Genomic DNA, 20,695 nt, shown 5'->3' with positions numbered 1-20,695 from the left:
GTCGGATCTGGCTACCTTGAAGGGAGAAACTAATGATACATTAAATCATATAGTAGTAACAGAAAAACATATTTCAGTTGCAATTAAAAAATTAAACAAAAACCAGGGCGCAGGCCCTGATCTGATACCTGGAATTTTTATTATTAACTGTGCAAATAATCTATCTTATCCTCTTAGTATTATATTCAACGCATCACTTAATCTTGGGGTATTCCCTGCAGCTTGGAAATCAGCCAATGTTGTACCAATTCTAAAAAATACTAGTAATAGTAGTGATATATGTTCATATAGACCAATTTCTATTCTCTCATTGTTTGGAAAGTTATTTGAATCTGTTGTTTGTTCCGTTCTAACAGCTCACGTAAAACCAATTTTGATTAATCATCAGCACGGGTTTAGATCTAAAATGTCTACCGTTACCAATCTTGTTTGTCATATAACAGATGTATCTGAGGCAATAGGCTACAAGTTGACACAGTATATACAGATATAAGTAAAGCTTTTGATAGAGTCGATCACGGATTAATTATATCAAAACTCGTAAAATGTGGCCTGTATGGCAAACTTTTGTCTTGGTTTTTCTGTTACTTGTCTGTCAGATCCCAAACAGTGGTAGCGTGTGGGCACCAGTCGGATGCTTTTCAAGTAACATCAGGAGTTCCTCAAGGCTCACACCTAGGTCCTATACTTTTTTTAATTTTTATAAACGATTTAGGTAAGATAATCAAAAATTCCGAGTTTTATTTTTTCGCCGATGATTTAAAAATTTCGAGAGTAATTAAGGACGCAAATGATTCCCACCTTTTGCAAGAGGACTTAACAAGAATTTCTCATTGGTCATCTGCAAATAAGTTACCATTAAACATCGATAAATGTAAGCATATAAAATTTACGAGGAAAATGTCACCATTAGATACTAAATATAGTATAAACGGTGTTGACCTCGAAGAAGTATGGCTTATTAGAGATATTAGATAGACAACTAAATTTTAAAGCTCATCTTGAACTAATAGTAAATAAATCGTTTAGAATGCTTGGCTTCATTTGGAGAAATGCTAAGAAATTCAAAAATACTCTTGCTTTAAAAACACTATATGTGTCTCTGGTACGCAGCCATTTAGAATATTGTTCAACTGTATGGAGTCCTCACTACAAGTGTGATATGCAAAGACTTGAGAAGATTCAAAAAAGGTTCATGTTTTTTATGTGTGTCCATCAAAACAAGCTACATCAATTACAATCATACAATGAGCGCTGTTTCTTTTTTGAATTGACAACTCTCTCGAGTAGACGTTGGAATTCAGATCAGGTTTTTCTTTTTAAAATAGTTAATAATTTGATTGAATGTCCTCAATTACTGGAAAAAATTAACTTCAAGGTTCCTCGTGCTAATGCTAGAGTGAATAACTTTCAGCCTTTTGCAATAGATACTTACCGAACAAATGTAGAGTTCCACAGTCCTTTACCTCGGATATGCCGTCAACATAACGCATGGTTCAACGACATAGATGTTGATCTACACAATATATATTTAAACAAGTTTAGAAGAGCGTGTTTGGAATACGAGATGGAACAATAATATTTAAATATTTGTTGTGTCTGTAAATTTTAATAGAATATATTTATAGCAATCTTTCATTTGAATCATTTATAGCAAGCTTTTTCTTGCAATATCCTTAAGCAATAGCGTAGGAAATATTATATAATGTGTATATTATAATATATGGATAATATCCATAACATGTTCTTCTCTACCTCTGTTTACAACTAGATAACTAATTTGCTGTGTTTACCCATAATTGGATGTTCACTATAGATTTTAAGTTGTGTATATGTATTGTAAAAAAGCTTATGTGTACTATCTGTCGGTAAACCTTATTAAATAAATAAATCAATAAACATACAGGTCGTTGTCGATGGTTATTGCTCGAATCCCAAGGCCGTGAACGCTGGAGTGCCCCAAGGCTGTGTGCTATCTCCCATGCTGTTTCTTTTGCATATCAATGATATGTTGGACACCTCCAACATACATTGCTATGCAGACGACAGCACTGGTGTTGCCGTATACACGGGCCATGCCGGTCGTGTCTTCTATCGAGTCCTCTCTCACGAAGGTCGCGGAATGGGGTAAGTTGAACCTTGTCCAATTTAACCCCCAGAAGACTCAAGTTTGCGCGTTCACAACTAAAAAAAAAACCCATTTGCCGTATCACCGCACTTCGACAACACTTCCTTTAAAGCCTAGCCTACTATTTTCATTTAATACAGAATACTGGGTCTCGGAATCTCCAGCGATTGCTAGTTCCGTGGCCAGATGGAGGGCAAAGCCAAATTGGCTTCGACGAAGTTGAGCGTCATTAATAGAGCACGGCAATACTTCAAGCCGGCTTACATTCTAGCGCTCTACAAGGCGCAGGTCCGGCTACACATAGAGTATTGCTGTCATCTCTGGTCTGGCGCACCCCAGTATCAGCTCGATCCATTTCACCGCGTGCAACGCAGAGCAGCTCGAATTTTCGGGGACCTAGTATTCTGTGAACGGCTTACGTACACCTTCCTTAAATGCCGGCAACGCTCTTGTGATTCCTCTGGTGTTGCAAGAGAATGTGGGTGGCGGTGATCACTTAACACCAGGTGACCCGTACGCTCGTTTGTCCTCCTATTCCATAAAAAAAGAGGTAATAAAACACTCCTGAGATACAGCTATTATCACATATACTCAAATTCTGCCGTGTACTTTCCCCGGGGCATAAAAAGAATAGGGGAGTCCCAGGCCCATGGGTGTCGTAAGAGGCGACTAAGGGCTTTCTAGAAGTGGGAGAGTCACGCAGCCGTCTTTTGACGTCAGCACAATCGGGCCAGACTCGTCCGGGCTAATTACCACACTTGCACAGAATACCGGCGTGAAGTAGCGGCCTAGTGCCGCTATGTTTCGCATAGGTTAGTGTCGAGGACCGGAGGCTATTTCCCCCCCCCCTTCCCCAACAAAGATTATGAAAGCGGTCCCTAAAGAGATAGTACCCCCAGGAGGGTACCGGCTCTACCAGAGTCGGAGAATCCCTCCCCGAGCACTCTAGCTCGGGCTGCCCTTCGTATTCTGGGGAGGGCACAGTACCGCGCATGACCAAGGACAAACGAGGCAGTAACACCACGGCACCCCGCTCCACACTCAACGTGGACTTTTGCAATATCAGGGGAATTCACTCCAACTTAAACGCCGTCCACCACCACCTTGAGACGACGAAGCCGGCCTTGTGTTTCCTTACGGAGACGCAGATATCTCGACCTAGCGATACGTCATATTTAACGTACCCCGGGTACGAAATTGAGCAGAATTTTTTGCCTCATGCCGGGGTATGTGTGTACGTTAGGGAGGATATCTGCTGTCGCCGTCTCGGCAATTTTGAGGGTAGGGACCTGTCCACTCTCTGGCTCCGCGTAGATTTAGAGGACCGCGTCCGCATCTATGCGTGTGTCTACAGGTCCCAAAGTGGTAACGCAGAAACCGATCATCTCATGGGCTGCGTTCAAGCGGCAATTGACGACGTGCTTGCACAGATCCCCTCCGCTGAAATCGTAGTGTTGGGTGATTTCAACGGGCACAATGCCGAATGGCTTGGATCACGTACCACAGACTACGTAGGGCGATCTGTGCATAATTTTGCATTGGCGTACGATCTGTCCCAATTGTTTGAGTCGCCAACGCGGCTCCCGGATGTGGATAGCCACATGCCGTCCTTATTAGATCTTCTGCTGACTACACATCCCGATGGTTACCAGGTCATTGTCGACGCCCCTCTCGGAACGTCCGACCATTGCCTGGTCAGGAGTGTAGTGCCTATACGACGCCCACGTCGCAGACCACCAGCGACCCGTCGCGTTTGGCACTACAAGTCAGCAGATTGGGATAGGATGCGTTCCTTTTTTGCATCCTACCCTTGGAGCGGGGTTTGTTTCCCTTCGGATGATCCTAGTGCCAGCGCCGTTGCAGTAGCCGATGTGATACTACAGGGCATGGATATTTTTATACCAAGCTCTGTAGTACCGATCGGTGGCAGATCACAGCCCTGGTTCGATGCGTCAGTTAAAGCAGCAAAAAACAGGCGTATCGAACTTGGGTTGCGGCGCTGCGCACAAAGGATCCAAACTGCATAGTTCTTAAGAGGAAATACAACCGTGCTTCCAGATTTTTTAAGCGGCAAATCGCCCGTGCAAAGTCAAAACACGTCGTCAAAATCAGCGAGCAGCTTTCCAGTTACCCGACCGGAACACGCCAGTTCTGGTCGTTGTCGAAAGCTGCTCTTGGTAACTTCAGCCAGCCTTCCATGCCGCCGTTGCACATGCGGAATGACACCCTGGCCCATACGGCAAAAGAGAAAGCCGATCTCCTGTGCGCTCTTTTCGCCTCCAACTCGACTCTTGACGACAACGAAAAAACACCGCCGACCATCCCGCGGTGTCAGAGCTCTATGCCTGAAGTACAGTTCAGACAGAAAACTGTTAGGCGAGCTCTGTTTTCGTTGGACGTCAGGAAGTCGAGCGGGCCGGATGGCATTTCTCCAATCGTGCTTAGAACGTGTGCCCCTGAGTTGACGCCGGTGCTAACGCGTTTATTCCGGCACTCTTATTCCATAGGCGTAGTCCCTGACTCATGGAAGTCAGCCCTTGTCCATCCGATCCAAAAAAGGAGACAGTTCGGATCCGGCAAACTACAGGCCTATTGCTATTACCTCCCTGCTCTCCAAAATCATGGAGAGCATAATTAGCCGTCAGCTCTTGGTATACCTAGAGGGTTGTAGCGTTATAACTTAGATGTTTTAATAATCGCGTAGTTAGACTGTTAATCTGATCACTTCGCGGAACTGGTTCCCCGCGGGGAGAGACGCGTGGCGCGCGGGGTTTTCTTCGATTGAAGACCGTCGCTCGCGGTCCGCCAGAGACAAAGGCATCGTCGTGCGAGGCACACGAGACATCGACTCATACGCCGCGGCTAGACCCTAAACTGTTTCGCGTCTCGCTGTACGAGCGCATTGTGAGTTTGTTTAAAGCCCGTGTATCGGGTAAGTGTTGATCATTCCTTGCAATTTTAAATCTTTATATTGCATAGGTTAATTATGCAAGCTTGTCGGCCATGGCGCTAAATAACGTTTGTGTTCTTTTGTTCTCCACGTGTCACTCATGCACCGATCATTTCGCATAATCATTTATTAAACTTAATTTCATTCTGTAACGTATACTAACGTGAATTAATTTTCTATTTTCATAATTAGTTAAATTTAATTAAAGTAGTTTCTTCATTTATTTTACATATTAGTTAATTGCCTAGTACCTTATGCTTATTGCTATTTAATAATAATTGTAATTAGATTACTTCATTTTAATGCTTTCTTTTAATTATAAATGTAAACTCCGTCTGATTGTAACTTACGCATCCGCCATTTTGTGCAGTGCTTTTTGCTGGCTTGACCGCGTGGTTGCAATCAGAGGAGAAGAAGCGGAATAACTTTTATAACACGCTGGATGTAAATTCCAGGGTCCGAGGTTGCACCTACAACCTGTCCTTGCTGCATGTATAGCAGGCCGGTGTTACTCAGGAAGTAACACCGGCCTGCTATCTGCTACGGAGTCTCCGTGGTTGTACCTCCTATCGGCACCTACACGACTGCTAGGCCGACGCGTGTCTCCGTCTACTTCATCTGGGGCCTGCAGCCATCGGCCACAAGCCAGGGCAGTACTCGCCCACTACGGATATTGGGTAGCAAATTATTTGACGGGCCCTTTTTATCCACGGCCTTGTACTACCACTACTAATAATAAATTCCTTGTGCTGACCAGTGGGTTTATTTTTCTCTTCTATTACCACGAAACCCCCAACGTCATAGGGTCACCAGTTGATCAACGACCGACAATACTGGTTTCGCCATGGTCAGTCGGCAGGTGATCTTCTGGTATACCTAACACATAGATGGGCTGCGGCTATTGAAAGCAAGGGGGAAGGCCTGGCAGTTAGCCTGGATAGAGCGAAGGCCTTTGATCGTGTATGGCACAAGGCGCTCCTCTCTAAACTTCCATCATTTGGGCTTCCCGAGAGCTTGTGCAAGTGGACCTCCAGCTTCCTCACTGGGCGCAGCATACAGGTCGTTGTCGACGGACATTGCTCGAACCCGAAGCCCGTGAATGCTGGAGTGCCCCAAGGCTGTGTGCTATCTCCTACGCTGTTTCTTCTGCATATCAATGATATGTTGGACACCTCCAACATTCATTGCTATGCAGATGACAGCACTGGTGATGCCGTATACACGGGCCATGCACGTCTCTCTCGGGAAATCGTCGACCAGTGCCGGGAGAAACTTGTGTCTTCTATCGAGTCCTCTCTTGAGAAGGTTGCGGAATGGGGTAAATTGAACCTTGTAGAATTTATGCCCAGAAGACTCAAGTTTGCGTGTTTACCACTAAAAAAACCCCATTTGTCGCATCACCGCTCTTCGACAACACTTCCCTAAAAGCCTCGCCTAGTATCGGAATACTGGGTCTCGAAATCTCGAGCGATTGCCAATTCCGTGGCCACCGCACAAGGAAGCTCATTCCATAGCTTTGTAGTACGAGGGAGAAAGCTCCTTGAAAACCGCACTGTGGAGGACCGCCACACATCCAGATGGTGGGGATGAAATCCTAACTTGTGGCGTGTCGTGCGAAGGTGGAATTCGGCGGCAGGAATCAGGTTAAACAGCTCTTCGGAACACTCCCCGTGATAAATGCGGTAGAAGACACACAATGATGCGACGTCTCTACGCAACGCCAAGAGATCCAGCCGTTCACAGAGCACTAAGTCCCCGACAATTCGAGCTGCTCTACGTTGCACGCGGTCAAATGGATCGAGCAGATACTGGGGTGCGCCAGACCAGAGATGACAGCAATACTCCATGTGTGGCCGGACCTGCGCTTTGTAGAGCGCTAGAATGTGGGCCGGCTTGAAGTATTGCCGTGCTCTATTGATGACGCCCAGCTTCTTCGAAGCCAATTTGGCTTTGCCCTCCAGATGGCCACGGAATTGGCAATCGCTCAATATTTACCATAATATTTTAATATTATCTTGATAATAATTATTGTTTTATTGATGTACTAGGTAACTTGTGTAAGTGGTCATTTATCGTATGATCTAATTTTGTTTTTTAATGTACTTTCTTGTTTAGTAAATGCAGCTGTTTTTGTAGTTTGATTGGGTTTCGACTTTTGGTTCAAATCGATAGCCTTGTTGCCAATGCTATTATTAAAATAAAATTATTTTGACATATGACAGCTGTCACATAAAAAAAATGTATTCGGTAGGTCTGGTACCTCTATTTTGAGTGATGTCGACTATGTAATTCATGTAATTTATTTATGAAATGATTCGTGATCCAAAACAACGTCTTTTTCTACATTATGCTCAGTTTTTCTCTATTCAATTCAATAACGACAGGACATGTATTCATTTTTAGCAGAGGCATATATGAAATAATTTATATAAAATGTTACTTAGCTTAGTTTGTGAAGTGAATAATCTTGAGATGTATTCATAAATGCTTTTATCAAGACGCAGTTACTCTCTAGAACTAACAATTTAAAATAGTATACCAAAAAACATGACGGGCTCTACTTTACCCGAAAGGGTAGCTCAGATTTATTACACATATGGGCTTTTTTGCTCTTCACATCCAATCACAGCCATAACATTAGCACTTTCTGTTGTACTTTTGTGTTGGTAAGTAATGCAATGAAAAAAATATCTAAAGTCAAGGAAGAACCAAGACATTTTCATTACTATTAGCAGTCAGCTCTGATTGATATGTTAATAAATACATCATCTAAAAAACATCTTGTGCTACAATTTAAATGTATAATAAAATAATTTGACAAATATTCAATGATTTCTTATTTCAGCTATCCATTACTCAATGTACCTCTACCAGGGAACATCCCAACTGTAGTGAAGGTTCCTGTCTACCAAAATGACCTTGAATGTGTACCAAATACTTGCTTAGATCAAACAGGTGGGTGCATATTGTAACATAATAATTATTTGTGGGTCCACTGCTGAACCTAGTAATATAATATTGCTATCATAAAACTGTGCTGGGACAAGTTTAACTTCTTAATTATTTTATTTAGCATATAGGGCTTGGATGTAAAAACCCATTGAGACTTAGAAATGAATGCCTTGCTAAAAGAAAAATTATATTTAACATTTGAAAAATCACAGTCTCACACTCTAGAAACCATAATGTCAATTAAATATAATGTAATGCTGAAAAACTTCTACACTTTATTTAACTTTTGTAGGCGAATCTTCAATAGGGAAGACCAATTATACCAATGGACTTTTTTGGCTGCAAAGCAGTATACTGAGGTTTCTCTACTGGTGACAATAATATATTATATAGTCAATGACTGTTCTCTGCTATCTTTATTATAATGTTACGGTACCACTACACACAGTTACATGCACTTGTTGCTGGTAATACCTTAACAATCCTATGTATTAGAGTGGAAAGTATACAAATATTCAGGTGTATAATATGCAAAATCTTTTGCACTTGGCTCATACCAATACCTAATACAGTACTGACATGAACTTTTTTATCAGTTTAAATCAGTAGGTTGGCTCATATGGTATCAATATTAGTTTCAATAAGAGCAGTTGCTGGGCAACCTTTATAAAAATCACCAAAGCAGGAATTCATATTTCACCACCAAATGCCATTTGAAGTCTCTGGTGCAAATATTATCTCCTTAACCAACTCTTGGACTGTTCCATTCGTAAATAATGTTGTAGTTTTTTTGAATTGCAAACATTCAGTTTATTTTAAATGAGGACAATGTTGGGAATTCATCATTCTTGAACTAATGTTGACACAATATGCAGGCTAACAATTTCACAAAGAGAGAGACCATTATTTGTTACATTTCAGGCTCTGTAGTAAAGTTTGACTATTTACACAATGAAACACAAAAACTGCCATATACATGGGCGAAGGAGAAACCTCTTCTGTATGTTCACCAAATTGTAATGAGGATAGGTATGTATAATTTATTTACAGTGTGTGTGAATTGAGCATTTGCACTCATTGAAGATTTTTTTTATGATTAACTTGTATTTTTTTACTGAAGTAAATGTTTGAGTATTTTATAAATTTTATTGTATGATATTACGTTGTAACCATATTTTTATGAAAAAAGCTTGCTGAGTATCTTGCACACTCATACTTTTTAGAATGGGTGGTAGGTTTTGACTTTCTAAAAGTGAAATTTTAAAATAAAATATTTGAATTTGAATTCCCTGCATGCCCAATTCCCGGAGCATTGTCAAATTCAAATCAGTGATCTATCTCTACTAATGTATCCCATTTCAAAGGCAGGCAACACATTTGTTGAGCTCTGGTGCTGCTGGCATTCATGGGCAGCTATTTTTTTTTGGTTTCCATTCAATCCATTTAAAATGGGTTCTCAATCCTATATTATATGGTTATAGTGATTGTTCAATTACTTGTTAACAGATTATGTATTATTAATAAACTGTTTGCTGATGGGTGGCTCTTGCTGGGCTACAAATCATTTATATCTATCAAATGTTCTTCATGATATTTCCGTGTCACTGAATATATTATAAACAATATATTCTATATTGCTTAAGGGACACAGAACCTTTCAAGACATAGCTACTTAAAAAAAATTACTATTAAATATATGACAATACAAAGCAATGAAATCTTATACTTTATCAATAGGTAGCACATAAAAATAATTGAATTTTATTAATATTAAAGGTATAAGATTTGCATAAGAGGTGTATTAAATTAAATCTTTATTATGTTATTTTTATACTAATCAGTTTTTGAAGTCGGTTTTTTTAAACAAAGTTTAATTTTATCCAAAGTAATCTAATTTTTCATGTTTTTGTTATCAATCTACATTGATTCATGTGGTGAGGTAGATATTATTAAAATTCGTTACCTGTATTTAACTAAAATGTTATGAGATTGATAGGCGCCAAATGACTTATGTTCTTCTTGATTGTTTTTGATTTCAAATTTGTGTGTATCCTAATTTTGTAATTTTTGTTTTATTGTATATTATTGTGTTCTTTGTGTCATGAAAGTAAAGACAGTGCATGTTGTGACACCTTAATTTGTTGTACATTCAACTCATATTTTGTTAATATTCAATATATTTTAAGCATATTAGAATGAAACAAGTACTGGCTGTACATGTTAAAGTGAACCCCTATGATCCAATCTATTTAGTTATTGAACATTTTTTGAGTCATCTGATAATTGGTGGCTTTTCTTCTGTTATTATAAAATGTTTCACACACTGTTGTTGATAATGAAGAACTTATCTAAAATATATATTAGACTACATTTTGCAGGTGTATCACCATGGAATGAAAATTTAAAAATGTGGGATGCATATAGAGGGCCTTTGCTGGAAGTATTTAGATTATTAGAGGCTATAAGAAACCATGAAGACCCTGAAACGTGAGATTCGTTTAATTTTATTTTGCATAAGATATAATTAATTATTATTAAAATATGATATTTATTTGAAAATTTGTAATCATTTAACTTGTATAATTAAATTATGAAAAGTAATTGTTGAACTTCCAGGAAGAAAACATTGGTGAATTGTTGCTACCAAATAGAAGGGCTAAGGAAGTCAAGCAGTACAGCAAGCCTAGATAGAGTCCTGCCAGAATATAGTTGTCTGTTATTATCTCCAGCCAACCTTTGGCAACAGAGCCTGCAGACATTCTCTCTTGATGCTAATATGCTTAATACAATTTTTAACTATCATGTTAGTACTTTTAATTAATAATCAAGACAAACTTTTTAACAATCATCATGCTGGTGAACACTGTGTGCTTGAGACTTGTGGTTTGTGACGCCAACTTAAAATACACATTAGGAGAGACCTTGCATGTTGCTCTCCCTACCTATCCAAATTTGGTTATAACCTGTTGGTACACCTTTAGAGGTTCATTCTATAATAATACTTATTGTATATCTCGACAGACCAATTCCCATTAGTAGCTAGTACAGGGATTGTGAATCTCTGGTTATGTTATAGTAATTGTTGCTACACAATATGTTTAGTTCCGGGACGAATGATGAAACACTCACATCCTCTGGGATTTAATAATGTATTGAATGTGTCCACCAGCATTGTTTAATCAACAACACTGAATGGGCTTATTTTATAATTTACACTTATTCGACGTTGCGAATGCTTACGAATAGTTAAGAATTACTTAAAATAAGAGATTATAAAATTGTATTACATTTTAGAGTATTCACAAGGGCAAGACCTCCATTGCGGAGATGGCATTTGGGATGCAATTGAGAGACACCGGCATCAAGCGATACCCGCTACGAGCACGGCCGCGTGTACTGCAGTATGCAGTCACTGTCTTCTATCAGCAAGCCGAACAAAGGTTCATGATCCTACTTTTTTATTGAAGAGGAGGGTAAGAAAAAGTGCTAGAGTACATCTGATGTTAAGTGAGTCACCGCCGCCCACATTCATTAGCACCTTTGGAATAAATGACGACCTGTTAGTTGCCTTCACGCATTTTTGAAGGGAATTATGTATTGGAAAGCCGCGCAAAGATGCACATTCCATAGTTTGCAACACAAATTCACACACCCTAATGGCGAGGATCCTAATCAGGTCCAAGTTTGTGTTGTCATAAATACGATTAGGGTGTACTATGAAGCGACATCTCCATTCAACGCCTTTAAGTGATCGAGCCGTTTATAGAGCAGTGAATATCCGACAATTCGAGCAGCACTTTGTTTGCACGTGGTCAAATGGTTTGAGATGATACTGGGATGCACTAGACTAGTGATGAGAGCAATGTTCCATGTAAACCCATTAAATTCCCGACGCTTGTCTATGATGACTATGCCTGACATGCATGATTGACCGTAAGATGGACAGCGGAGGTCTCAAAAACGCCGAGTTAGAGGCAAAAAGAATGTTTGGAAGATTGGCTTAGAAGTGAACTTGGCAAGCGCTTCTATGGTGCTAAGCTGCCGTGTCCCCGTGGACACAAAAAACTGCCAATATATACAGACCCCTAGACAAAAACATCAGAGACAATTTTTTATTTACAAATGTATTATGAATAATTGATTTAGGTTCTAAGAGTCATAAAACAAAGCGCAACTCTTTGAGGACAAAATATATTAGTATTTCTTTGGCTTTTAATGCGGCGGCCATTTATGCTTAGCATAGAACGGGAATATTATTTTGAGGATTTTTTTTCACCAATTTTTAGTCGGTTAATAATTAATTGACTAGTGTCTAATTTTCTATTTCAGCTTCATCGATTCCCTCGCCAGTAAATTGCGCGAGATGTACCCGCTGTTCGGTCACGCCCGCGAACATGTGGTTGGTGAGGCCACGCTGGTGCACTACCCGGGTCGCTGCAACTACCGTGAGCTCGTGCCGCTCCTCATCTCCTTCGTGGGCTTGTTTCTCTACGTGTACTTCTCTGTCCGCAAGATAACGTTCATCAAGTCCAAGCTCGGCCTGGCCGCCTGTTCGGTAGTCACAATCGCGGCCGGCCTCTCCATGTCCATGGGCATATGTTTCTATTTCGGATTCTCGCTCAGCTTGCAGGGCAAAGAGATCTTCCCGTATCTCGTTATCATTGTCGCCTTGGAGAACATCCTCGTGTTGACCAAGAGTGTGACTTCGACGGACTCGAGGCTGGACGTCAAGATTCGTCTCGCTCAAGGGCTCAGCAAGGAGGGCTGGTCCATCACCAAGAATTTGTTAACTGAAATCACGATTCTCACTGTTAGCCTGTTCACATTCGTGCCTTTTATTCAAGAGTTCTCTATTTACATGATTGTAAGTCTGATATCGGACTATTTTGTACAGATGTTTTTCTTCGCTACGGTGCTCGGTATAGACGTTAGTCGAATGGAGTATTATTCGGAACAGAAGAATAAGTTACACTTGAAGGAATACTTCGCGGCGAACAACGCGTTAAATTGGAATCACGTGGGATTCGAAGACGGTGATCAGTCATCGCAGCGGATGACCAAGTCGAAGTCGCATCCGAGGCTCAACGGGCTCACGAGCAAGCCCTCCGACGTCGTGGCCAACAGCGGTTCCGCACACCAGTCGCCAAAGAGGGTTCCCAAGCGGATCCGCTTGGTGAACATGTGGGCGCGCACGCGGTTCTTCCAGAGAGCTTTCATGGTGTGGATGTTGGTGTGGATCTCTATGATCGTGTACAACTCCGGCGTGGTGGAGTACTTCCTGACGGGCGCGGAGAGAGCGGAGCGGCCGCGGGCGGCGGCGGGCGCGGCGCGGGGCCCGGTGTCCTCGCCGCCGCGGCCGCCCCCGCCGCCCCCGCCGCCGCCGCCGCCCGCCGACCACGCGGCGCACGACAACACCACGCTGCTGTTGAAGCACCCCCTGCACGCGCGCCCCACCTCCAGGTAGCACTTGTTGTATAGCTGTATTGTCGGGTCTCGTGGTGGTCGTGGTGTACAGCGTGAGGTCCGGCAGGTTGTCGGCGGGCCACTGGGCCGCGGTGCTGTCGCAGTACAACGCGAGCCTGGCGGGGCGCCACCTGGTGGTGCTGCCGGCCGTGCTGCTCAGCCACCGCGTGAGCCCCGACGCGGCGGCGGCCGCCAGGCTCCCGCGCCAGCGAGACCCGCCGCCGCTCAGGTGGCAGGCGCTGGCCGCCGCGCTCGACCCCATCGACCTGCTGCCGGGTGAGTCTCACCAATAACCATTTTAATACCAACAAATACTTTTTATTCGAGAATTTTCTCTGACTGTATTGGCTTGAACTTATTGACAAAGAAATAATTAATCCACTCTTGGTGGTGATTTGACGCCAGGTCAATAAAAATCTTTCATTTTTGAGTAAGATCTGAGAAATTTAATATACATAATTCTAACAGCTGTGAAGTCATAATCGAGATCTCCGTAAAAATAAATATGTTCAATAAAAATAACAATCAGTAGAAGTTGTTAATAATTCTTTTATGCAGTGTACAAAATTTATCAATAATTGTTATTCAGTAATAGTGATACACAATTTAAACACAAAACAAAATCTGTAATGGAACTCCCCTATTAACGATACAGTAAGCAGAATACTGATAGTATGTACATAACTTTCAACTAACAAAAAAATATATAGCTAAATAGTTATTAATATCAATCAGGTATTATATTATTTATCATACGGTTGAGGGTCGTGCACTGTAATATATTATGAAATAAGTGAAAATAATAAGTGTTACAGATAATATGGAAAAATAAATTTATAAACTTATTATTAACTGTAAACATGAGCATACTATTCTATTCGCTCATTCCACGTCGACGTCATAAGTTACGATACTATGTCTACCGCAATTAGCTATGAACTGCTTGAAATATAAAAAAAACTGTCAACCAATTTGACATCTTTAAATGTGTAGCCTGTAAAACGTGCTTTCACTACCAATGTATGGATTATTCGTCATCATATTCTAATTCAAATATTAGAGACCTGAATTGATCGTGGCGCTACGAGTTATGTGCAAATATTACTCGTAGAACTCGAAATGATGATACTCCCGTAAGATCGCGACATAGGCTGAACAATGTTCCTGTGGCTTCGGCTCAATCGCTGCCTGCTTCCGAACCATCTCATGGCAAAATTTCAAGCAATGACTCACTTGATTACTCTTCTTCTATATCAATTAATTCGAACAATGAATGTGAACCAATCAATATTGATTCAAGAGCTACAATCAACATGAGACAATTTAGTGAGCTTATTGATTTAAAGTTTGTATCAGATCTACACTCTCCCTTGAAATTCAAGTAAAAGTAAAATCGAATACCATTTATTTATTTAAAAAAAGATTCTCGGTCTTGTCACAAGGTCTTTTCAAACTTGTTTAGACAACAAGTAGCTGAGAAAATGGAATTGACTCGATACTACTACCGCTTCGGAAACAAATGGCGCTCTGAGAGAGAAGAAGCGGCGCAAGAAACTCTCCCAGCATTCTTTTTTTTTGCGCTCTTTTCAATAAAAATATACAATATTGTACAGTTGCTATAAAATAATCACAATCTAGTCCCAGGCTGTCCGATCATTTAGATATTCAGCAGTGGAGTAATAGGATTTACGACAGAGCCATTTTTTTATAAAACATTTAAATTTATTTATAGACAATGCCTGAACAGTGGCTGGGACTTTATTGTAGAAGTGTATACATTTACCCTTAAAGCTATTATGTATCTTATGAAGCCTACTAGAATTAGTTACAAGCAATCCCTTATTTCTAGTGTTATAATAATGAAAATCACTATTAAGAGCAAAAAGGTGACGATTTTTGTGAACATATTTTAAATTTTCATAAATGTACTGACAATAAACAGTCATAATAATTATTTCTTTAAATTTTTCTTTGAGAGACTGTCTATAACCAAGCTGATATATAGCACGAACAGCTCTCTTTTGCAGAGCAAACACTATATCAATGTCAGCAGCATGACCCCATAGTAATATACCGTACGTCATGATGCTGTGAAAATAACTAAAGTACACTAATCTAGCGGTCGCAACATTCATGTACTCTCTAATCTTTCTAACTGCATATGCCGCAGAGCTGAGTCTATCTGCTAGATGGGTAATATGTGGACCCCACTGAAGCTTTTTATCTAATGTGATACCCAGGAAGACCGTAGTGTCCACAAGTTCCAATCTCTGGTCATTTATAAGTACGTTGGTTTGTACCTCCGCTGTGTTTGGTGTAATGAACCGTAAACACTTTGTTTTTTACTGTTTAAGTGCAGATTATTCGTCTCAAACCAACGCACTATCTTTGAGAGTGCATTGCTTACCTCGTCATCAATATCCGCACGTCGCTTCACTTTAAAAATAAGTGAAGTATCATCAGCAAACAATACAATCTCATGGCTATCATCCACCACAAACGGTAGATCGTTAATATATATAAGAAACAAGAAAGGACCGAGAATAGAACCCTGTGGAACACCTATTCGCACAGGTTTACCCGAAGACCGTTTGCCATTTACATCGACTATCTGAACTCTTTCGCTTAAATATGATTTTAACAGATTTAGGGCTCTATTTTTCACTCCATAATGCTTTAGTTTTAGGAGTAAAGTTTCATGGTGGACGCAGTCAAATGCTTTTGACAAATCACAAAAAATGCCCAATGCATCCTGTGACTCTTCCCAGGCGTCAAAGATGTGCTCAATGAGTCTAGTACCCGCATTAATTGTTGATAAACCCCTAGTGAAACCAAACTGATTTTTGTTCATTAATTTACAAAAATGCATTTGTAGCTGTTGAAGCAAAAGTTTTTCAAAAATTTTACTAAAAACAGGCAGCACTGAAATAGGTCTGAAATTAGCAGGGTCAAAAGAACTGCCCGATTTAAACAAAGGTATAACTTTACTGTATTTCATGAGGTCAGGGAACACACCCTCATCTATGCATTCATTAAATATTATTGCTAATTCAGGTGCTATAATGTCAAGTATGTATTTAACAATATTAGTCGAATGGCCCCATAGGTCTTTTGTATTTTTTAGGTTAATTAATTTGAAGATTTTTATTATATTGCTACCTGTAACATACTTAAATTTCAAGTCAGTAGAAGATACTGGTACGTGTAATTTAAGCATATCATATGCTGCTTTTGGCGAAGCGTTAAGGTATTTGGTCGTGACAATCGGGATTTCGGAGAAGTATTTATCAAATTCATTTGCAATTTCTATTTCCGAATTTATAACGCGATTATTAATATTTAAACAGATAGAGGTGTTACGGCAATTCGATCTACCAGTTTCATTGTTAATTACACTCCAAGTCGCTTTTACTTTATTATTACTGTTTTTAATTTTATCTGCAATGAAACGTGTTTTCGCTTCATGACAAACTATTTTAAAAAGCTTGGAGTATTTTTTTACATATATTTTAAATTCTTCACTATTATTGTAATGTTTCTCATAATAAAGGTCATATAAGCGTTTACGACTTTTGTGGAGCTTCTCTTGCTAGAGCAATTTTGCCCAATAGAGGCATGTTTATTAAATAATACTACAGAGGAAGTAGTTTGTTGACTAAGACTATAAGCTACTAATGTAGCCAGCTGTCGCTTAACTCTAAATGGTAGGTATAGGTTACCATTGGTTATTTTCATTTTATAATTAATGAATTTATTTGTGTCAAATAAAATTAAATTTTCATTGTTGTGGAATGTCGCATTATACAAAGTTGTATTTAATTTAAATATTTTTCTATTTTGCTCCTGTGTCAAATCCGAGGAGTATGGGAATGTACACATCATCACTTTAGATTTTGTCTTATTGGAAATATTAATTAATTTTTCTATATTTTTAATTAGACATTGGCATGAGTCAAATACAAATAATCTTGCATGAACAATTAGGTGTAAAAAAGCTGTTTTCCCGATGGATATCGCATTTGCTCTGTGAAGAGCAAAAAGCGGCTCGCATTACTTGGTGCGTCAGAACTCTCGACAGATTCCACGCAGGATCCTCAAATGCTGTATACAACATCGTATCAGGTGACAAATCCTGGATATACGCGTACGAACCCGAAACAAAAAACCAGTCACCAGTTTGGGTGTTCGAAAATGAGTTAAAGCCAACAAAAATTGTTTTTTCACGGAGTGTTACAAAAAAATGGTGGCCACATTTGTCTCTAAAACCGGCCATATTGCGACTATTCCTCTTGAGGGACAAAGAACGGTTAATGCAGAATGGTATGCTAGCATTTGTTTGCCACAGGTCGTTTCTGAACTCCGTAAAGAGAACTGCAACCGCCGCATCATCCTCCATCACGACAATGCGAGTTCTCACACACGCACAGAACAAAAGAGTTTTTAGAGCAAGAAAACATAGAATATTAGAACATTCACCGTAAAGCCTCGACATAAGCCCTAATGATTTCTATACTTTCCCTAAAATAAATAATAAATTGCGTGGTCAGAGATTTTCATCACCTGAAGAAGCTGTGGACGCCTACAAAACGGCCATTTTGGAGACCCCAACATTCGAATGGAATGGTTGCTTTGGAAAAATGTGTCAAATTTCGCGGAGAATACTTTGAAAAGCAATAAATACATTTTTAAATAGTAATGTTGTGTCACTTCCTTGATTCCCGAAATTTTCAGTGCCGCCCTCGTATACGCATATGTAAATAAATAATTTAGTTTTAAGGTTATAACTTTATTACGCTATTTGGATTTTCGAATATCAGTTTTTTTTATGCAATTACTTTATCAGAATGTTAACCGAATTAGAAGTAAATTAACGGAGTTGTCCAAAAATATTCGAAATGAGAATTGTGATTTTTTTTTTATGCGAAACAAACCTAGACAGCTCATTCTCTAATAGTGAAGTGGTGGGAGTGTTCTGCTGGCTCTTAAGAAAAATCTATTTGCAATGAGACATCCCGAACTTAAAAGCTCATTTCAAGCTCATCATCAATATTTGGATAACAGTACAAGAAAACCGAGGACCTCGTGGATTTAACTTCTATTCTATTCTTCCTACTGTGGCTTCTGTGGAAGACACACCGATAGGTTGAAATGTCTGCGATATAATACTACCTGTACATCAACTTACCTACTCCCCTTTCACTCGCAACGCAATAAATATTATTTACTTTTATTCGCCGTTATTCAAGTTCAGATTCAAATATTTTTATTTAAAACTAGCTGACCCGACAGACGTTGGTCTGTATATAATAAATAAAATAATGTTTTTATATGAATTTGTTAATAATATATTATCATAACATCAAAAATTACTTCGTAAAATATGTACCCTGCTGTCGTAATGAAATAGTTTCACAGCAGAATTGTCAAACCGTGCGTCAATAAATTCTCTCATAGAAATTATGTATGGACACATCAAAGTAAAAACAAATTTGTTGTTTTTATTTAATTTAGCAGCATTTTCCTAATTATTCACCTTTTAAACCTTCAAATGATTCAAGACCAAAATTAGCCAAATCGGTCTCGATTCATCGAGCAATTAATTTTATAGATAACATTTATAGTCACTTATTGAACGTCATATAAATAATATCATTTTATTAATATTAAAGATAAAGGTGTATTACATTCAATTTTTAGTTATTTGATACTTTTCAGTTTTTGAAGTCGGTTTTTTCAAACGTAGTTTTTTTTTATTTTTTACTTTATAATGTCAGTTAATAATTATAATACCTATATAATCAACCTGAATGAAAACTCCTAAAAAAGCAGTACACAAAAAACAATTATATCATCAATGTAGGCAAATATTTTCATAAAAAATGTTCATAAAATGAAAAAAACTGGTCCAAACTATGTAAAAATTTTATGGGACTAAATGGCATCTATTCTGCATCGAAAAAAATTACGTAAATTGGATCATAAATCTCAGAGTAATGGGTGTACATACATAAAAAATACCCCCTTCTTTTTGAAGTCGGTTAAAAACTTCCAGTCATATTCGTTATAATTTAATATAATTTGCGGTCCTTGTGTATAACGTAATGCTTAGATATAATAAAATATTTTATATTTTTAGAATTGGACTTGATCGACAGTAAGAACCAGCAGCAGTGGAGCAAAGGCGCCGAGCTGCCGATGTACCCAAGCACTCCCATGGAGGTCCTGCTGCTCACCATCCTGTGCAGCATCAGCGTCGCTGTCATCGCTTACATGATGGTGGTGCTCTATCGGTGAGTTGCATGGACATGGAGAAGAAGTACAGATATTTAAAACAAATTAAATTATTTTAGCAATGGCGAACAAGAGTCGGAATGTCAGAAACATTATATAACAATACTTATATGACAATTTATTTATGGAAAAGGAAGACAAATCTAGTGTTGAGTGATCACCCCCTCCCACATTCTCTTGCAACACCAGAGGAATTACAGGACGGTTGAGGGCGATCGCAAAAAATTTACGCGCTTTTTTTTAATTGAGTACTAAAGGATTGAAGACGTAATTTTTTCAATTATTTTTATTTTTTATTTATTTCCGAGTTGATGTTACGTTACTGTTTGCAGCTGCATCTGCTCCCGGCACTACGCGGAGTGGCGCGCCTCGTGGACCGAAGAGGACGAGTACAGGAAGATCATCGCTAAGCAGCCAGCAGTACAGGTGCGACAATAACATAACATAAACACTAATCAACTATATGTGATGGCTATTACAGTATTTAACCGACTTCAAAAAGGATGAGGTTCTCAATTTGTCGGTATGTTTTTTCTTATTATGTTTGTTACCTCAAAACTTTCGACTGGGTGAATTGATTTTGATAATTCTTTTTTTTATTTGAAAGCTGGTGCTTCCCGTGTGGTTCCATTGTATTTTGGTCCAGATCTGACAATGACATCCATGAGAAAACCATAAAAGTCTTAAATTTGCTATACCAAAGTGGATGATAAATTTACGAATAACTAACTCAATGTCGCGCCAATCGATTTTTATTGGAAAGGATATACTTCAAAGATAGTTTGGTTAGGTTCTGATTACGGAATCCATGACAAAGTAACGAAACTCTTCAATTCTTAGGATCAAATTAACGATACTCGGTCGAATCTTATTTATACACATATTTAGACAAATTGTTAGTTAGTGGACTT

The 20,695-nt window shown here is 39.3% G+C and overlaps 1 protein-coding gene across 1 annotated transcript in view; it reads left to right on the top strand.

Moving 5' to 3' along the window:
• The first annotated feature begins 7,339 nt into the window (after positions 1 to 7,339).
• Positions 7,340 to 20,695, top strand: part of LOC126978746 (sterol regulatory element-binding protein cleavage-activating protein-like) — a 23,217-nt gene continuing 9,861 nt past the window's right edge. The window contains exons 1-10 of the mRNA XM_050827794.1: positions 7,340 to 7,744; positions 7,924 to 8,033; positions 8,952 to 9,059; positions 10,409 to 10,517; positions 10,647 to 10,833; positions 11,325 to 11,470; positions 12,360 to 13,490; positions 13,561 to 13,769; positions 19,630 to 19,783; positions 20,117 to 20,210. Of these exons, the coding sequence (XP_050683751.1) occupies positions 7,626 to 7,744; positions 7,924 to 8,033; positions 8,952 to 9,059; positions 10,409 to 10,517; positions 10,647 to 10,833; positions 11,325 to 11,470; positions 12,360 to 13,490; positions 13,561 to 13,769; positions 19,630 to 19,783; positions 20,117 to 20,210 (2,367 nt within the window). The 5' untranslated portion in view covers positions 7,340 to 7,625. The remainder of the gene's footprint in view (positions 7,745 to 7,923; positions 8,034 to 8,951; positions 9,060 to 10,408; positions 10,518 to 10,646; positions 10,834 to 11,324; positions 11,471 to 12,359; positions 13,491 to 13,560; positions 13,770 to 19,629; positions 19,784 to 20,116; positions 20,211 to 20,695) is intronic.

This window comes from Leptidea sinapis, chromosome Z (genome assembly GCF_905404315.1).
Source record: "Leptidea sinapis chromosome Z, ilLepSina1.1, whole genome shotgun sequence".
Taxonomy (NCBI): Eukaryota; Metazoa; Arthropoda; class Insecta; order Lepidoptera; family Pieridae; genus Leptidea; species Leptidea sinapis.
Note: the sequence above shows the minus strand (reverse complement) of the source record. Positions and strands in the feature narration are given on the sequence as shown.